Below are 21,047 nucleotides of genomic sequence, written 5' to 3'. Positions count from 1 at the left end.
TCATATGTGGAAACTATGAGAAAAGAGGAAAAATGGGATCTTGGGTAAACAGAAGGGAGACCAGTAAGATAGAGGAAGGGAATCAGGTGGAGTAAGGAGGGGAGGGAAAGAGGAGGAAATGGGGAATGAAATTGATCAATTTATGTTATGTGCATGTTTGAATATGTCAAAATGAATTCCCACTATTTTTAGTTAGAATTATTGTGCAACATTAATTTTTTTTTTTAAAAAATGTATGGGTCCTTCTTCAGTTGAATCTTCCCAAGTCAAAGAACACCTGTCTCCATCTCTAAGAAACTATTCATGCAGCACTATGACTAATGTTTACAGTGACTAGTCAACTTTAGCTTAAAAATTACCAAAGATGATGTAGTGGTGACTGTGATAATGACATAGTTCAAACACTACAAAAGGACAACTCTGGATTGCATCTACCCTGTTTACACAAACACCGCCCGCTTTGTCTTCCCCTGTCTGGAGAGAGTGAGATTTTCATTTTAAGAGGCTGACTAAAAAATGCAGGGCCACTTCCTGGGCAGGCTTCCAAGTGACTACATCTTTCTCACAGCGTTCCCCAGAGCTCCAGCCTAAGCTGCCTGGGGCGGGGCCTCCAGCCATTGGTGGCTGGCGAAGCTACCACAGTAACAGTTATCTGCAGCCCGCCAGAATTGCTGTGCTTTTAGGCCCTCCCAGAGCACAGATAACGGCCTTGGTCTTTGCACTGAAGAGACGTCAGAGTTTATGATTGGCCAGGCTGGCGTGTGAAATAGAGGAGATGTCGTGCCACGCTTCCGAGTATGATGCTCCTTTCAGCCGAGTACCCCAGGTGTGGGTGAGTCTAAATGTTTGAAGACTGCCCTCATTGCTTGGGAGATGGTCAAAGCTGGGCATTAGGCCTTTCCAGGGGCATGACTTAGCATCTTTATTAACCCTGCTGAGCCTCAGTTGCCTTTTCTGTGAAATAGGCATAGTATTATCTTGCACTATAGAAGTGTGCATCCATCGTAGGGTGTTGTGAAGCCTAAGAGGCGTGACAGATCCAGAGTAGCTCATCTGGTACCTGGCAGATGGTAGACACTGAAAAGCTATTATTTCTGAAGCACCAGTTAAAAAAAAAAAAAGGCGGGGGGGCATCATAATACCATCTTTATTTCTAGCAGTACAATATTTCTCTGAGAGGCTTAGCAGATATATTTTACTTCATATTCATACCTGTGTAGTCAACAAGAATAAAACTTCAGGGAAGATGGTGCTGAAGGAAAACTTGTGAGACTGTATTCCCTTTGTTTTCTTTTTTCCCTTTTAGACCCTGACTGCACCTGCCCCATTTGCAGATGAAACGAGCTGCCAGTGCCAAGCACCCCATGAAAAACTGACCATTGCTCAGGCCCGCTTAGGAACACCAGGTGAGGCTGTTCTTCTTTTTCCCCAAATGGGCTCTGTCTTGATATTTAAAGTATGTATAAAGCCCCATCATTATTTGAGCATTGCTTGCTTTCAATTAGAGTTGAATTTAGAGATTATAGCACAATGCAAGAAGGGTGAATGTTAGCAGTGGTAACCTACACCAACCAAAGTATCCACGTAAAAGATGCAGCCTAATGCAGGAATTTAAGCCCCAAATCTTTCATTTAATAGTTCAACAGCCATGGGCAAGTCATGAGAGAGATATGAGTCTGTTTCCTCATGTGCAAAATGGGGACAATAATACCTGGTCTGCAAAGGTTTTGTGATAGCTAAATTCAGTTAAAAATACCAAAGCATTTTTTCCAGTGCTGGGGATTGAACCCATGCATGCTGTACCACTGAGCTGCATCTTTAGCCCCTTTTATTTATTTATTTATTTTTATTTTGAGACAGGGTCTCGCTAAGTTGCTGAGGCTGGCCTCCAACTTGCAATCCTCCTACTCCAGGCTCCCGAGTCACTGGGAATATAAGACCAAACCTGGCCCAAAGCATTTTTTAAACCATGAAGGCTTTTATGAACCCAAACTACTATATAATTATTACTATTCTTAAAAGTCTGCATTTAAAAAAAAACAAACCTTTTTAGCATGCCTTAAAAATACTGGGCTCTGCTATAAAAGTTTATTCATTCATTCATTATTTTTTAAGGCTGTACCAGAGAATGGATAGTGAAGGGATTTAAAAAGAATATAAATATAATTTGTTTCCCAAGGGTTTTCATGATAATTAAAGAGACAAGACAATTAGAGATGAAATAAAAGCCACAAGTAGCATGCTTGCAATGTGCTTAGGGACTAAATCCTACAACACAGATGATGACTGACAGTTTAGAAAAGGGCAAATTCATTTGGCCTGGAGTGGTCAGGCAAGATGTCAGGGAGGGAACAACATGGAGCTGATAACTTTTGTGAGAAATAAGGTTTGAACTGTGTGGGCAGAAATGGAAAATGTGTTCTCAGAAGGATATAAGAGAAACAATGAAGGCACAGAGATAGAGAGGTGTGTGAGAATAAATGAGTATAATTCAAGTTGGTTGAGATGGAGTAAAAAATAAGACTAGTTGAGCAAATAAGTTTTGAGCCAGTTATGATGACACAACTCAATGGTTTTTACTTCCTTTGCCAAAAACAACCAACCTAAACTTAGAAGAATCCATGGGACAAAGGACCATTTGCTTAACAATAAGAATGGATATTTATTAAATGCTTACTATGCATTGAGGTCTTTTATGTATCATGCAATTTAACTATCATACTTCTTTATTTCAGGAGAGTACTGGGGATTGAACCCAGGGGCACTCAACCACTGAGCCATGTCCCCAGTCCTTTTGTGTATTTTATTTAGAGACAGGGTCTCACTGAGTTGCTTAGTGCCTCGCTTCTGCTGAGGCTGGCTTTGAATTTGTGATCTTCCTGCCTCAGCCTCCTGAGCCACTGGGATTGCAGGCATGTGCCACCATGCCCAGTTTAACTATCATAGTTCTACACAGCTAGTACTTTTAGTATTTCACAGATGAGGAAATGAAGGCTTAGAGAAGTCGTGAACCTGCATAAGTTTAGGTGGCAGTGATTCTCACACTTGAGCCTGCAACAGAATCACCTGGAGTGCTTGTTAAAAACACAGATGGCTGCCAGGCCCAGTGGTGCATGCCTGTAATATCAGAGGCTCTGAAGCCTGAGGCAGGAGGATTTCAAGTTCAAAGTCATCTTCAGCAACTTAGCAATGCCCTCAGCGACTTAGCAAGGCCCTCAGCAACTTAGTGAGATCCTGTCTCAAAAATAAAAAGAGCTGGGGGTGTTGCTCAGTGGTAAGCACACCTGAGTTCAATCCCTGGTACCAAAAAAGAAAAAAAAAAAGAAAGAACCACAGATGGCTGGGGTGGGTCTCAAGAGTTGCTGCTTTAAAAGTTCCTGGGGATACTGCCACTCTGCAGAGCACACCTGCAGAACCATTTCTAAGAGGTAAAGTTGAGATTTGATCTCAAACCTATTTGTGTTAGAGCTTGACCTCTTAACCATGACACTCTGCTTCTTCTTTAAGAATAGCCTTCAAAAGAGTGAGGTGAGGAAGAGGGTGATCAGAGTAAGCTTTTTCATGAGCTTCTTTTGAGAAGGGCAACCAGAGGCTTAGGGAGGTAACACAGAGCAGACTTTAATGTGTCAAGAATCACCTGGTTAGCTTGTTAGAGAAGCAGAATCCCTGTTGTGCTCCCTACCCACACTAAAACCTCAAATCAGGAAGGGAGCCTGGACATCTACATTTTTAACAGCTCAGATAATTCTTAAGTTGGTGATCTAGAAACAATACATTGAGAAATACTGACCCAGCAATAAATCCAAGGTATGCCAAATGAAAGTCCAGGTGTGTATTAGCTTTCTGTGACTGTCATAAAACAACTGAGTTAAACAACTTAAAGGAGGAAAGTTTTATTTTGACTCACAGTTTTGAGGTTTCATTGCATGGTCACTTGGCCCTGTTGCTTCAGGCCTATGACAAGGCTGAACATTGTGATGGGGATCATGTGGTGAAGCAAAGTTGCTCACATCATCATGGACAGGAAACAAGAAAAAGTGAGAGGAAAGGGCTGAGGTCCCAATATATCCTTCAAGGGCACGCCCCTAATGACCTAACTTCCTCCAACTGGGCCCCACCTCTTAAAGTTTCCACCACCTCCCAATAGTGCCATTAGCTGGGGACCAAGTCTTCAACATATGAGATTATGGGAGACATTTAAGATCCAAACCATAACAAGGTGGTTTTGAAGAAAACAGATTTGACCTCAAGTTAAAAAATGAGCTTCAGGTCCAAGCAGAAAAGGACCTTACTTTTCTGGGGAAAAAGAAAAGGAAGCAGAACTTACTATACATCTGCTATACTGTATCTCATTTAATCTTTACAAAAACCATGTGAGATGTTTATGACTATGTCCTTTCTACAAAAGAGGCTAATGAGAATTGAAGAACTGAAAAGTAAGTTGTCAAATGTCCTGACTGGGTAGAATTGGGATTCCAATTTGAGTCCCTTTCACCTCAAATCTCTGCTTTGTCTATCACAAGGGGCTGCACTGTGAGGCATGGCCCTCAGCCAATGACCATGGAGCTCAGTGAAAACATGCTCAGGCTTTGAACTGAAGGATGGATGGTGTGTGAACAAGAGTAATGTCCATACATTACAATAAGCTGATATTAATATATCTTTTAAATTTCTTTCAATCTGCAGGTCCTCCTTCCTTCTCTCCCCTCCCCCTCTGCTTTTTAAGCCTTGAAGTTTAATTTTTGAAGAAACAAAGACACCAGGTTCTTTTGTTGTTGTTTTTGGTCTTGTAGAGCTTCTCACAGTCTAGAAATTGCTGACACATTACAATTTTTAAAAGTGAGCTTACTGCAAAATCAACTCTGCAAATACTCTCAAATTTACTAAATGTCCTTCTTCCCAGTAATTATGTCATCTTTCTTTTCTTTCTTCCTTGCTTCCTGAATTCATTTATCCTGATCACCTCTGAATCATTAACAAAAAGTTCTACAAAACTGCCATCTGCTTTTCCATGGGGTTTATATCTTAAAACAAATTTTCCTCAATTGAAATCAAATTGAATAAGAGCATTGAAACCAAGGATCCCTCATTAGACAGTTTGTTATTTCAAAGCATTTTCTGTTTACTGTGCCTTATTTAGAATACAGTATAATCCTGTGAATTCAGGCAATTCTGTTTGTTCAAAATAGTATATAATTGAAAATAGTTGCAGTTCCTAATCTGACATAAAGTCTCTAGATATTCTATTAGAGAAATTTATTAGAAACATTATACCATCTGAATCTATTAATGTAACATTTATTTGTTTCCAAATTAATGAGGTGGAATTGCATCAAGAAATAATCACTATTTGAAATCTAAGTTCTAAAGATCATTCAATAGAAGTTTCCATTGATTTCTTTCTTTTTAAAGCATTCACAGAAATACAAGTAGTACAAGCTTCCTCACAAACAAGCAAACAAAACGACAATCTGAAAGTAGAAGAGGAATACTAGGGGCTGGAAAGGGGGTAGGGAGGAAGGAAAGGGTGAAAGTAAAAGGGTGAATGGATATGATCAATGCACAATGTATGCATGTATGGAAATATCACAGTGAATCCCATTAATTTGTACAATTATTGTGTTAATTATAATAAAAATTCATTTATAACATAATACATGTATGTATTTTAAAAAGTCAGTCAGACTCTTAGGTTTATAAAGAAAATCAGCAATACCTTTCTCCTCCTACCTCACCCCTAATTCTTATTTCCTGTAGGCACTCAACACTTGACAACTGACTTTACAAAATGTTTTTGACATCTCTCATTCACTGTCACTGTCTTCCTTGTTTTCTCTAACCTTGGCGAAAATTATGCCTTCTCCCCGCCCAAACTGGGGATGGAGCTGAGGGCCTCACACATGCTAGACAAGCACACCTCCACTGAGCTACATTCCTAGCCTTTTTTATTTTAAGACTGGGTCTTAATAAGTTGCTGAGGGTATCACTAAGTTGCTGAGACTGGCCTCAAACTTGTGATCCTCCTGCCTCAACCTCCTGAGTTGCCGGTAGACAGGCATGTGCCACCGAACTCTGCAAAATGATACCTTTTAAACTCTTTTTTATACTTGTTTTGGTGTTTGAGAAGGAGGTAGAGATAAATGTGTGTGTTCTGTTCAGCATATTTAATTGATAGTCCTCATATTCTATTTTTCTATATCTTTTTATTAAGCATAATTGTATATATACTTATGAAGTACAATGTGATATTTTGATTCATGTATACATTGGGTAATAATCAAATCAAATTATTCAGTGAGTAGAATAGTGATAACCAGAGACTTGGGGGGGGGGTAGGAAGTAGAAGAAGGGTGAGAGGTTGGTTAATAGGTACAATGTTAATGTTAGGAGAAATAAGTTCTCATGTTCCTCTTTTTCTTTTTTTTGTGAGATGGGGTCTTGCTATGTTGCACAGGCTGGCCCCAAACTCCTGGGTTCAAGTGATCCTCTTGCCTCAGCCTCTCAAGTAGCTGGGACTACAGGTGCATGTCACTGCACCTGGCTTCTCATATTCCTCTTTTAAAAAATCCATTGTGGTGGCTGGAGTTGTGGCTCATTGGTAAGAGCACTTGTCTAGCATGTGTGAGGCCCGGGGTTCAATTCTCAGTACCACATATAAATAAATGAATCTAATAAAGGTCCATCAACATCTAAAAAAAATCCATGGGGGGGGCTGGGGTTATGGCTCAGTGGTAGAGTGTGTGCCTAGCACATGCGAGGTCCGGTGTTCGATCCTCCGCACCACATAAAAATAAATAAAATAAAGGTGTTGTGTCCAATTATAACTAAAAAATAAATATTTTTTAAAATTAAAAAAAATCCATTGTGGGACTGGGGGTAGCTCAGTGATAGAGCACTTGTCTTGTGTGTTCAAGGCCCTGGATTGCACCTCCAGTATGGAGCAGTAGGGTGGGGGAAAAGCAATGTTGTGACCACATAGATCTCTTTCCTTCTTAGAGAATAAAATGTCCCTGTGGCATATGTAACCATGGAGAAGAGGTAACAGATGTGCTTGGGACAAGAGTAGTTAGTTATGAAAAACTACTTCTTTCTCCTGTTATCTATTTTTGGATCTTCTTGGATTTTCATTGTCCAATTCCTTTGTTGAGAGTAGAGAAGGGTGTAAAAGTTGGCAAACAAATAAAACTTTCGACAAATGTAACAGGCTTCTTTCAGACTAGCAGGATAGGGGTATAATAGAGTGATACCCGCTTTCCTTCCATTGTGTGACTTGCTTCATCCACCAAACTAATAGAACCCTATCCCCCTAACCCTCCCTTTTGACTTGAAGGGAATAGGTCTTTGGCCTGGTGCAGCAAGTATCCTTTGGGACCATGAAGGACTATAGTATTGATTGCTTACCTCCAAACACCATCCTTATATGCAACGGTTATTTCTGACTCTCCTCCCTTTGGGGGCATGGGACCCCATCTCCTATGATATGAAAGAGGTTAGAGAGTGACTTTGTGCAATTATATTATTGAAAATGTTTAACAACTGGCCCTCCAGATGGAAATAAGCCCTGATTTATAGCATTTGCCAACTTCTTCAATGAAAACACCCTTACCATGGCTCACTTCAGATTACCAATGAGACTTGAAGTTGGGAAGAAAAGTGTTTGAGCAGTATGAACAGACTCCAGCACAGCTTTGCCTTTGAAACAGGATTTGCAGTCTTCATTCAAGACTGCCAGACTCAAGGACATAGTCATTTGTCCTTTCCATTGAGCTCCTCAGTTACTCATGTCTTGATGTTCCTGCCAGGCCGACTATGCCGGCTCAGACATCTAGATTTCACTCAGAGTCAAGAGAACTCCCCAGTGCTCTGTGTTCGTCTTTCCTGTTGGCTAACAATGTGTGTTCTTGTTTGATCTTAATTTTGTTTTTGTTTTGCTTTGATGTCTTTAGAAGAACCTGTATTTAAAATCAATTTCATGCACCAATATGAAATTGATGGTTCAGAGAGATTGCATCTTATCTAGGTAAACTTTCTTATGGCACTATTCTAATGGAAGGTAACTGGAATACCTTATTCTTGCAGTTCTGTTAACACTGTTTTCTTTCTTTCACAGTTGACAGGCCTGTCAGAGTATATGCAGATGGAATATTTGACCTCTTTCACTCAGGTCACGCAAGGGCACTTATGCAAGCAAAAACACTGTTTCCCAACAGCTACTTGTTGGTGGGAGGTAAGAATTGCATTTTTCTCTGTCCAGAAAACTCCTTTATAATATGTTTTCTGAAAAGGGTCCCTTTCAGAATTCCATAAGTAAAATCTGACATTGTTAGTGCTTCCAATTCATCCTGTACTGGCTCACTTGTTCACTGCCTGAAATTTAAAATGACATTTTAAAAACCATAGGGGAATTATATCATGAGATTGTGTACCATTGATCCTCAGAGAGACAGATTAATAATACCACCAAGGGTAGCTGCTTCACAATTTCCATTAATGCTTTTCTAATGGAATTTGGGGTATGATCCAGAGGCATGATTAAGAGAAAAGCAATACTATTCTGATTTCAAATCTTGGAGAACTACAGAGGTTTAGGATGATTAAGGGCAAACAAAGTCATTGTCTATTTCCTTTGTGTAACCCATAGCATTTGGGACAGTATTGTGCTAATAATAATGGCTTAAGATAGCCCTAATTAGTTGAATTTTTATTCAGTGTGTTAAAGAAATGGAGATTTATGTACCCAAGTAATCTTGGTTCATAATGAAGGGATTGACTTACTTCAAAAGTTTATGGAAAGAGAAGAATGGTTAAATGTAGATCAAAAATTTTCTCCCCCAGAGGGCCTATCTATTTCAATTTGGGCAAAAGGGATAGTACCTGCCTAGTAGGCTTTCATTCTCACTTCTGTAGCTTCTGAAAGTAGCATATGCATTCACTGTGATCAGTTTTTATGGTACTGTATAAAGTGACACCACCCACCTTTATTTATTTATTTATTTATTTATTTACCATCAATCTTTAAACTTCTGTGAGAGAAAAAAAACAGTGCTGGTAAGAGACTGTATTTTTTTTTGAGTATTTTGGCATCTTCTGCAAGTTTTAAAAATGCTTTTTGTATATTTAAGAGGAACCATTCTGCATATTTTGCTAAGGGTAGTGATCATGTGGCTATTGAATGGAGTTCTTTCAGAAGGAAGAGGGGTAAAAGGCAGCAGTTAATGGACAAGTCATGCAGAGGACACCCAAAGTGGTCAGAAAACCCAACTCTTATTTTATTCCCATTGTCCTGAGTGGAAAACTTTCTTGATTGAGCATGAACATCTGGAGTCTGGTCCTAGGCTACCAGAAACTTGGGGAAACCTCTGCTGTGTTTGGGTTTTGCTCATTTTGGCAACTTAACCTTGGAGATGGTTTGGTGTGGATCACAGTGAAAGTTTTCTGTACTCCTAGTTTTAGACTCACACTTGTCCACACTGAGCCCCCAGCAATTTGTCAGTTTAAATTTTCCTTTCCAGCACTGGATCCCTCAGAGATTTCTGCTGGTGGGTTTCTGCTCCAGTAAATTGTGATTCTCTTTATCTGTCTGTCTCTCCAATGTTGGGGGCAACCCTGTGACATCATTTCTCTGACAAATCTTTGAAGAGTTGTTGATTTTTCAGTTGCTTCTTCTTTTTACTTGTCATTAGAATGGAGTGGTAATGTCTAATCTCCTTACATGCCAGGCAAGAAAATAGAAGTCCAATTTTGACATTTTAAAACAAAATTATTACCTAATCACTTACATGTACCAGTGGCATTTAAAACATATGACACTTTGAAATGTACCATTATTCATTCACAAAATATATCAAGCTCTTTTTGAACTTTCAAATATTTTATAAATTGTCTTTTTTTCTCCTCACATTTATACATTCATTCTTTTCTCTCCTATAATTTTTTTCTAATGGGATGCTTTAGTGCTTGAAATCTTTTTTGATCACTCTATCATATTCTCTGAAACAGAATTATGTATATAAATTAGCACACAACTAACCAAAATACTGCAATATAACTTTTGATAAATAATTATTAAAAATGAACATAAATTTGATCAGCAGTGTGTCTCTTAATGAGATGAGTGGGATCTCCTTATTTGTGAATGTACCTGTGGATAAATATAACTATTGCTAGAATGAGGCAGTGTTTAACATAAATTTTATTCCTATTTTCCTTGTTATACATATATATAATGAAATATTTGGTTCACACAAATGCATATATGGGAATGGAATGAGTTTGTTACAGTGATGCCACTCAATTCTTTGAATTCCTTCAGAGTTACTGGCCCAAAAAACACAAAATAATTTATTATTATTACTATTATTATTATTATTTTGTCACCCAAAGTAATCTATCAAGTGACTATTTGCTAAGAACCTCCTTCAAATTTGTTGCAAGCAATGAATTGGAAATGACCTTACTCACAAAAGGAATTGTTAAAGCTATTAGAATCATTTGCCTTTTCTCTTTCTTGGAATAATAACAAAAGGCTATATTCAAGACTTATCAAATGACTCTTAATTATAACCATTACTCTTTTACTTGAAAGCAACTTATTCAACCAGATACATGCAGAAAGGGCTGGGAGAATGGAAATATTGGTAATTTCATTACACCATTACTAAGCCAGTTTTGTTCTGTGTGTGTGTGCCGAGATTGAACCCAGGGCCTTGTGCATCAGCCCAATAATTTTTGAAACAATTTTATCATTTACTCAAAAAAAAAATTGGGGCTGTCAGGCGAGGTGGCACATGCCTATAATCCCAGCTATTCAGGAGGCTGAGACAGGTAGATTGCAAGTTCCAGGCCAGCCTGAGCAACTTAGTGAGACCCAGTCTCAAAGCAAAACTAAAAGGGAAAACTTTGGGGCTGCAGTTTTAGCTTACTAAATTTTCAGAGCTTATTTTCTAACCTAATTGGCAAAACTAGTCCTTACATTCAAAACTACTAGGAACCAAGAAAATGTCCTTTTAAATAAAATGTATTAATGCATTTCAAGAGGCTTTATAAAAACCACTGAGAAATAATTATAGAATGGATTATATAAAAGAGAATGTTAAGATTAAAATAATGTAGATCTAATATAATAAATTATAAACAATACAATAAATCAATGTACTTAATTTGTAGTGATGCAATGTAATTTATAGATAAAATTAGATGGCGTTAATAAGAAGAGAAACACAATTTTTAAAAGTTATGTTATTCCTTCTCTAATTATTGGTATGTATGTGTAGCAAATTCTAGTGTTTGGCTTTGGGGAATAAAATCAAATATAAAAATAAAAATAATTATCTTTGTTAGATATCATGATTAAAATTTTCCTATGTATTTAAAGATGGAAAGGGAAAAAACCTACTAAAAGTAATTGCTCTGGGAGTATGTAATTTTATTTTTTATTATAAGGAGGCAGAAAATAAACATTTTAGAAGATAAAATAGAATAAGAATTATCTGTAAATGGAATATTTTATAATGTGAATTTATAAAGTAGGTTTTTAACTTACTTTTTAAATAATGCATATGGAATATGGAAAAATCATGTTAATGTTTTGCTCAGACATTTATTCCAATATATCTTTAAAAATTTGATAATTCCAGAAAATATTCCAGTTACATTTCCGAGAAGCAGCAGTACCAGCTTATACAGCTTTGGCTTATTAAAGTGATTTTGAAGTGAATAGCTGGAAAAAATGCTTACTCTTAACTACAAGAGAAAAGCCATTTTTAGGATTCAATATGAGTGTTGAGAATAGCTGGAAAAATGCTTACCCTTAACTACATGAAAAAGCCATTTTTAGCATTCAATATTTCTTTCCAGTGCTCCTTTTGCTTTGAATTCCTCCTAGGCCCTATCCCTAAAGATCCATGTGTTTTCTGGTAATAGTTGGGAGAAGAGGAAGCAAAGTTGTTAGGTCAAAATTTGCATTATTCTCTATTCTACTACATTCAGTTTCTAACACCAAATTTCATCTGTAACAGAAGTACATACATGACAGGGAAAGAGAGGAAGCTTTTATAGGTTCATGGCACTTCAAAGAGTCATTAAATGGGGTTTCTATTTGGTTTGGCCTGAGGGTGAAACCTCTTACCACTTGAAATGTAACATAGTAAAGTTTAGATGGCACCTCTCTTTTAAGAATAAGGCACCTCTCTTTTAAGTAAGGTAAGGGTGGTTTTGGATACAGAGACTTTTTCAGACCCATTAATTTTAGGGAAGGGTGCTATTAGATATTGAGGTTCCAGACACTGATTCTTTTAAAACTGTGTTTGGATCCCTCCTGAAAAGTTTTTGCATACCCCTGAAGGTATGTGTACCCTAGTTTGAGGGGACCTTTGCCTTAGATTATCTTTTTGGATTATCACAAACCAACTTAATGGCAGACAATTCTATACTGAGGATATTCAGAGGGCCCTTGAAGAATAGGTATTCTGTGTTGTCAGTTGAAAGGCTGGCTCTTGATATTATGTGTGTAGTTAACAAATAAAAATGCTATGGTGAGTTAAAAGAGCCTCTCATGTCAATTGTAGCCCCCCTTACATCTACAGGTAGGTTCTTTTTAGGAATTCCCCTGGGTAAAGTGAAGGCTTTACCCTGTGAAGCTACTCTGGTTGGGGCAAGTACATGGACAGGTATTTGGTGCCAATACTTAGTATTTACCAGAAACAATTTATTAAAAGATAGGAAACTGAGATAACTGGAGGTACTGTAGTCTACTTCTCAGCCTTAGGCAGGAGTAGACACCACAACTGTCATGATTTCACACTATGATTATATTACCTGCATATATAATTTCTTGAGCATATAGATAGTAATTATTTGAATTTTTCTGTGCAAGCTTACCTTGTTAGAATTATTTTAATGAATTGAAATGATTCACTTGTAAAGCACTTTTTCTTCATTTTAATTTAAAATTTCATGTCATTTGAAAACAGGTCAAGAAATTACAATTTATAGCAGAATTTTTTCCCTAAAAATATTTTTAAAAGATGAGAGTCCCTAAGCATCTACCTCTGCATCATAGGAGGGGAATAAAAATGGGAGCAATAAATATATTATTACTGCTACTATAGTTGATGTAAATATTACTCCACAAGCTTGTATTTATACTTTATTGAATTTTAATTGAAATGAAATATTCCTCTACAGCTGGGGGTGTAGCTCAGGGGTAGACCACCTGCTTAGCATGGAGGAGGCCCTGGGCTTGAACCCCTGTATTGCAAACAAACAAACAAACAACAACAACAAAAAAACAGTTAAAAAAATTCTCAGATTTCATTTTGCATGACTGGTGAGAAACTCAATCGCAGTTTTTATTGGGTTCTTTTGACTTCCCCAGAGTCAACAAGTGTCCAAAATATTTGCAAAACAAACCAGGAGAAGAGCTTCTAGTCTTCAACTCAGTGACATTTTTTTTCACTGTCCTCATTGTCCAAGCCCACATAATTATTAGCAGAAAGCAGATCCATTGCAAGTGAGGCAACTGTGGTCTATGCCCAGGTGGGAGCTCCCGTGCTTAGGGCCTCATGTCCTCATTCCTCTTGAGGCTCTTCCACTGGCCCCTGCTGCTTGTAGAATCCACAGTCAATTGATCTTTTCCTCCCAATTTGGAGGAATCTTCTCTCTCATTGTGTTCTTCCTTATAGAATTCCCCCAAGGAGCTCTGGCTTTGTAAAAACAGATGCCAAGAAGACAGGCTGTCTACCAGCAACTTGAACTTTACAACTTCTGCAAGGGAGTTTGTACCAAGAGGCCTGAACACCTACATGGAGCTGGGCAGGGAAAAGACAGAACACAAAACCCAAAGGAATATTCCCATAAATGATCCTGCATTACTGCTACTGATGGCTAACATCATTGAGCATTACTTTCTGCTCATGTGGATTATCAAATTTAATTCTCAAAACTTCACCATATTTAAAGATTAAGCAACTGAGGCTTGGAGGGTTTGAATAACTTTGCAAGTAGTAAGTAGCAGAGCTGGGATTGGAATCCAAATCTGTTGGGCTCTAAAGTTCAACCCCTATGCTATTTTTTCTTTCCTGCAGGGTATTTCATTTTGAGCGCAGTGAGCTGCCAGGATAGGTTAGTTGCAGCATGAGCTCCCAGAGAGCTCAATGAATTCATCCATGGAATACCACTGCTCACAGTTCTCCATCTGGTTGTCAGAGTGCATTTGCCAAGACTCAAGCACAACAGTGCTGCTTTGGGTGTAATTAATGTTTAGACAATAACTGGTCAGCATGTTCAGCTGCTTCTTGAGGTCACTCCTGGGATATGAAAATAGAGCCCTGTATTGACGTAAACAGGATGTTTGTTTTCTTTGTGATCTATCAGGAGGCCATTATCTTGGTCATTCAGAAGTTACACTAAATTGCTCAGGTGCAGATTCAAAAAGGGGGAAAGATACCATCCAGCCTAGTTTTGTGCTGTTTGAGATAGAATATTGATGGATCTGAAATCCCTTTCCGCTCAGTATGATTCTTTTAAAAATTTTTTGTTGTTGTAGATGGATGCAATACCTTTATTTTATTTATTTACTTTTATGTGCTGCTAAGGATCAAATCCAGTGCCTCACACTTGCCAGGCAAGCTCTCTACTACTGAGCTAGAACTGCAGGCCCTCAGTATGATTCTTGATGTAGTATTTTAATAAAGCCCCCAAAGAACATCTAGATCAGTTTTTTAAAATTGTATAGGATAGCCCACCAATCATTCCTGTTTTGGGAGTCAATGAATCAATACGTAGTCATATATGACCCTGCTACCTAGCCTCATCCATCACCTCTTGCTTCTGGGCATGATGGATGATTCAAAAACAGACAGGTTGTTTTACTTAAGTTGTTCATAATATTCATTAGGGGTTTGCACATATTGTGGACATCAGTATCATTCCTGAAGTTTGTCAAAAACAGAGCTGCTTGGGCCCCACTATAGACCAACTCAATCAAACTGTCAAAGAGCAAAACCCACACACATTTGTATTTAACCAGCTCTTTAGGTGATTCTGATACTCATCAAAGTTTTTGAGCCAGCCATATTATTGGTGTTGTTTTGGTAATGTAAACTGCTACAATAAAAATATCTCAGAAGATATTTAACTAATGTACCACCTATAAATATTTTCTGAGATATTTTATATCTCTGAATACATGTGTGTATGTATATTCAGAGACCCATTAGTCTCTTATTTGCATGTATGTTGTTGAAATGTACCTGCAGATAACTATACATCTATTATTTTAAATAATAATCAACATTTATTGAGCATCTATATGCATCAGGCACCATTAATTCATTCACCAAGTATTTGTTAAGAACCTACTAGAGGCCAGGTATTGTTCATCAGAAAATGAAATGGCTGCAAGTTCATGCCCCCCAGGGAGCTTACATTTTAGTAGGGAAACACCAACAATAAAATTAAATAAGACAGTTGTATGACTGCCAGTGCGATGGCAGGAAGTAATTTGATTGTAACTCAGAATAAATAGGGTGCCAGAGGAAGACTTAAGGGAGGAAAGGGAGTGAATCCCATGGGATTTGAAGCACAACAGTTCCAGGTTTGGGAAATAGGAAGTGCAAAACCCTGCCCTGAGGAAGAGGATCACAGTAGCTTGAGAAAACAGTGAGGAGGCTGGGGCTGGATTGCAATAGGAGATGGGTCATAGAGGGAAGGAGTGGGCAGAGGTCTGGATCTTGTAAAGGTCTGTTAGCCACTGGAAGACTTTGGCTTTTACTCTGAGAGGGATGGGAAGGGTTCTGAGTCTGGAAGGACTTAATCTGGCAGGTTTTAATGAGCTCTTTCTGGATGAGAATAGGGTGTTAGGGGTGAGCAAGACTGGAACCAGTTAGGAGGCCACGGTAGTAATCCATAAAAGTGAGTGGGTCACAATGGGAGCAATGGAGGTGGGGAGCAGAACTTGGATTCCGGGTGTACTTTTTTTTTTTTTAGTTGTAGTTGGACACAATACCTTTATTTTATTTATTCATTATTTATGTGGTGCTGAGGATTGAACCCAGGGCCTCACATATGCTAGGTGAGTGCTCTACCACTGAGCCACAACCCCAGCCCTCCAAGTGAACTTTTAAAAATTATTTTTTAACTCATGTACCACATCAGGAAATTTCATTCAACAATGGACCAAGTATACAAAGGTAGTCCCATGAGATTATAAATGGAGTTGAAAAAATTCCTATTGCCTAGTGATATTTGAGCCATCAGAATGTGACAGTGTAACACATTACTTACCTGTTTATGGTGCTGCCGTATAAATAAACCTACTGCTCCACCACTCATATAAAAATATAATATAAACCAGGCATGGTGGTGTGCACCTGTAGTTGCAGATATTTGGTAGGCTGAGGCAGGAGGATGGAGAGTTTGAGGCCAGCCTTGGCAACATATTGAGACCCTGTGTCAAAAAGCATAAATATAGCACATATAACTATGTACAGTATATAATACTAATAATGATAAAGGACAACTATTCTTCTGGTTTTTGTGTTTATGATATTATACTTTTTATTGGTAATTTAGAGTGTACTTATTTTTTAAAAGTTTACTTAAATAGTATGCTGGGTTAAGCTAGCAGCAGCCTCATTCATCTAATATTTACTGTGTCTCTTGATTGCATCAAGAGACTATATTAACTGATGTCCCTATTATACCATCTAGGTCTGTGTGAGTACACTCTATGATATTCATACAACAATGAAGTCAACTAATGATGCATTTCTCAGAACTTTTCCCTGTCATTAGAAACACATGACTATCACTGACAGAAAATCATTGTATATATTTATGGGGTACAATGCGGTATTTCAATCATTAGAGGAATATTCAATCAAGCTAATTAACATACATATTACTTTACCAATTTATCTTTTCTGTGGTGAGAATGTTAAAAATCTATTTTAGCCATTTAAAAATATATAATACATTATTATTAACTGTGGTCACAATGCAGTCCACTAGATCAATAAAACTTATTCCTCCATCTAACTAAAACTTTGTGCCCTTTGATCAACATCTTTGCTTTCTCAGGCACATCCAGTAATTTTGCTGATGGTTTGGATGTGGAGTGTAGGAAGGGGCTACAAAAGGAGGGTTTCCAAGAATGCTGAATGTGAATGTGGATTGTGTACTCACTGGTGGCCAGATTTGGTTCTAGGCATGAAACAGGATTTGATCCCAGGAAAATGATCATATTCTTGTTTGTAAACCACTTCCTGTGAACTTAAAATTAGAGAATTTTGCTGAGCACCATGGTGCATGCCTGTAATCTCATCTTCCTTGACTAAACAAAAGATAGGGATAGTGAAATATATTTCATTTTTTAAGGTATTTCAAAACACATCTATGGGAGCTGGGATGGTGGCTCAGTGCTAGTGTGCTTGACTAGCATGTGTAAAGCACTGGGTTCAATTCAATTTACACTGCATATAAATAAATAAAATAAAGGTCCATTGACAACTAAAAAATATTTTTTAAAAACACATTTATGTAAACCCTCAAAAAAATCTTTCCTAAGGCTGATAGTAAATATATTACTACCCTCATTTGAGGGTTCAGGAGCCTGAGATCTAGAATAGATAAGTGATATGGGAAGGGTGAACTCTGTAAGATCAGACCTTCTATTTTATGACTTTCCCCTCTTGATTGTATAGGCTAATGTGTAGTGAGTGGACTTTGATCCAGGGAACAGAAGTGTGTTGCAGGGGGTGAGAGGGTTGACCCTTGGGTTACTTAAATATGAATGATCTAGCAAAATAATTTGAACTGATTGGTCAAACCTTCAATAATTCAGGCTTCTTGACTTCTCTCTGCTTTCTCTGTTCATCTGGTCATTTTATTTCCGAATAGTAATTTTCACTGAAGGGTGGGATAGAGAGATAAAAATATATGAAAGTCACATTGGGTAGGTGGAGAATACTTTTTACAAAAGCCTCAGTGGAGAATGCAGTTGTAATTAGCACTAAAATGAAATCCTTATTTCCCAGTGGGTTTAGGTTTGCTTCACTCTCCTCATCCTTTGTTCCTGTAAAAGGCTGTGTTCAATTATGCCAAGCACCTAGTCAGCCTATGCTCCTTTTTTCTTGCCCAAGAAACAATGTTTGCACCAGGGCACCTGGTAACAGTATTTAATATGTTTGACTGTTTCAGTTTGCAGTGATGATCTCACCCACAAATTCAAAGGTTTCACTGTGATGAATGAAGCAGAAAGGTATGAAGCTCTCAGACACTGTCGCTACGTGGACGAAGTCATCAGAGATGCTCCATGGACCCTCACACCAGAGTTTCTGGAAAAACACAAGGTACTTCTCATTCTCCCGTGTTCTCTAAATAGTAAGATTAGGAAGTCTGGTTCTGCAGCAGATGCTGCAGAATGCCCCCAAACACTTCCAATTTCTAAAAGAGGTAACTTTGGGAGCTGTCATGTGGTGTCACTTGCTATAGCACTTCTCTTCTGCCTGATCCTGGGGACTGCTGTCTTATAGATGCTAGAACTAGACTATCCAGGTCCAAATGCTGCCTCTGTCTTCTTCTAATTGTGGAAACTTTTTTAAAAATATTTAATTATTTATTTATTTTGCGGACACAACATCTTTGTTTGTATGTGGTGCTGAGGATCGAACCCAGGCCACACGCATGCCAGGCGAGCGCGCTACCACTTGAGCCACACCCCCAGCCCCTAATTGTGGAACCTTGAGCAAGATATTTAACTGCACTACTCTCTTACCTTTTTCTGTAAAATGGGATGACATTGGTATCTTCTTCATGGGGCCCATATTGAGAACTTCATGAGGTAATGTAAGTAAGTCAAACACTTGGAAGACTGGCTGGTCTATAGCAAGAGCTGCAAGGATGTCATCATAATCACCATGACTGCCATCATTATTGCTTGCACATTCACAGGCATCCTTTTATATGGAACAAATGAACACACATCTTATCCAAGTCAGGGGCCAGCCTTTAAGGAAAGAACTTCCTATTTCTGATTTTGTGACCCTAAGATTCCTACTGACATAAGATTTTTATTAGTTGAAAACATGAAAAATTCTTTTGATCTGCATCAAATTATGTGCTTTGTATCTCCCTACCAGCTCCACATTAGGAGCTATTCTTTCTTCTCATAAGCAGTACAAAAAAATAAGATTAAGCTGTTCTAAGAATTTTCTTTTCTATTTTTAAATTCACAATGCGGAAGAGAATAGAGAACAGTGATAAATGTGCATGGGTAATAGCAAAGGAGACAATTTTCTAGAGAGAATGAAAAGAAAAGGGAAAAAACTACAATATGATTTACTTCCAGTAATCACTAACATTTTTACTAAGCAGCTATTGTATATTCAACAGTGATAGGCATTATAGGAGATAGTAATAATGATAATGATGGCTGCCATTTATTTACCTTGTGCCCAGCACTCTGCTAAAGACTTTGTTATTATATGAATCAAATTCAATCTCATGACTATCCTAAGAAGTTATTATTAGTATACACTGGAGAGGAGGAAATAAGCTTGAGTACTGAGAATATAATTAATAATAATTTATTAAGTCCTTACTACGTGCCAGTAATTATTTTTAGGAATGATTATATATTTATGTCATTTAATCCAGTGATTCTCTATATGGCAATGTCTGGAAACAGTTTTGGTTGTTATAGCTAGAGGGTGCTACTGGCATCTAGTGGGTAAAGGCATGGGATGCTGCTAAGCATCCTCCAACTTACAAGACAGTCTCCCACACCAAAAAGTTATCCAGTCCCCAATGTCACTAATACTGAGGTTGAGAAATACTGATGGAATCCTTCCCACCAACTTTGGAGTTGTGTAGCTAGCAAGTGGTAGGACAAGACTCATACCCCAGCAAATTAAACTGCTACTCGAAACTACCTCTCAAAATAGAGTGAAAGGCTTTGAAAGCTGTGCCAAGAGTTTACTTGATATAATAGAAAACAGGGGTGGAAATTAGCAGGCATTCTGAAGAAGACCAGAAAGAAATTTTGTTTAAAGATGACACCTCTTGTAACTACAATGAGGAGGTCCAGATACAAGTTGGTGTCAGTAATCCAGGTGACAGGGGCCTGGATTTGTTATAGTATCAATGGAGAGGAAGTGATGGGCACAAGCCCATGAGTGCATGTGCATGCGCACACACAACAATGGAACCTGTGGCCTATGTGCTATGGAAAGTGAAGGAAGTAGGGAAAGAAGGTCAATTCCAAGATTTTGGTCTAGGAAAATAGACAAAGGAGGTGCCATTGGAAGTGGGCCCAGTTTTCAGGAAGATGAATTCAATTCAGAACAGGTTGATTTTCAAGTGACAGCAAGAAATGATAAAAGAGAAGAAGGCTGCAGTAAGAGTTAAGAAAGCCTGGCCTGGTTCCCCAGGTGCCCATTCCCATTTCTAAACCACCAATCAGCTATGTGACTTTGGGCATATCTAAGAAGTTATCCCATTTCGTCACCTTATATCCTAACTGAAGTAGTACTATATGTACTACTCACTTCACAAAGTTAGGAGGATCAAATGAAAAAACAGACAAGTTCATTTTCATGATATAAAATATGACCTAAGTATGAGTGACTATTGTCTCATTGGGACAGAAAATGGAGACTTAGGTTCCTTTTCATAGCAGGAATGATTAAAGTCTGAGAAATGGATGAGTTCTCTGAAGGAGAAAGTTTAAAGGCAAAAAAAAAAAAAGATCAAGAAAACTTATTGTCAAAGGTAGAAACCTACTGTCATCAAAGGAGAGGAACCAAATATTTATTCTTCCAGTTCCGGTTATCTCTTGGAAATGGAGACAGTTGTAAATATCTTTTAGTCAAGGATTCAGATCTGTGATATAAATGTAACATATGATTGCCCTATTTCAAAAAGGCATTTAAAAAATTAATAGACAAGTGAAAGGAAGTCTAATAGAAGAAGGAGACTGGGAGAGGGGAGGGAGGATGGGGGGAAGGGAGGAAAAGGAATGATCATGAACTGAAATCAATTTCCATGCA

The 21,047-nt window shown here is 38.0% G+C and overlaps 1 protein-coding gene across 1 annotated transcript in view; it reads left to right on the top strand.

Moving 5' to 3' along the window:
• Positions 1 to 723: 723 nt before the first annotated feature.
• The window catches only part of Pcyt1b (phosphate cytidylyltransferase 1B, choline), a 42,738-nt gene continuing 22,414 nt past the window's right edge, over positions 724 to 21,047 (top strand). The window contains exons 1-4 of the mRNA XM_027927445.2: positions 724 to 832; positions 1,307 to 1,406; positions 8,111 to 8,227; positions 18,199 to 18,350. Of these exons, the coding sequence (XP_027783246.2) occupies positions 776 to 832; positions 1,307 to 1,406; positions 8,111 to 8,227; positions 18,199 to 18,350 (426 nt within the window). The 5' untranslated portion in view covers positions 724 to 775. The remainder of the gene's footprint in view (positions 833 to 1,306; positions 1,407 to 8,110; positions 8,228 to 18,198; positions 18,351 to 21,047) is intronic.

The sequence above is a fragment of the Marmota flaviventris genome, chromosome X (assembly GCF_047511675.1).
Source record: "Marmota flaviventris isolate mMarFla1 chromosome X, mMarFla1.hap1, whole genome shotgun sequence".
NCBI lineage: Eukaryota > Metazoa > Chordata > Mammalia > Rodentia > Sciuridae > Marmota > Marmota flaviventris.
This window is presented reverse-complemented; position numbering and strand designations above follow the sequence as displayed.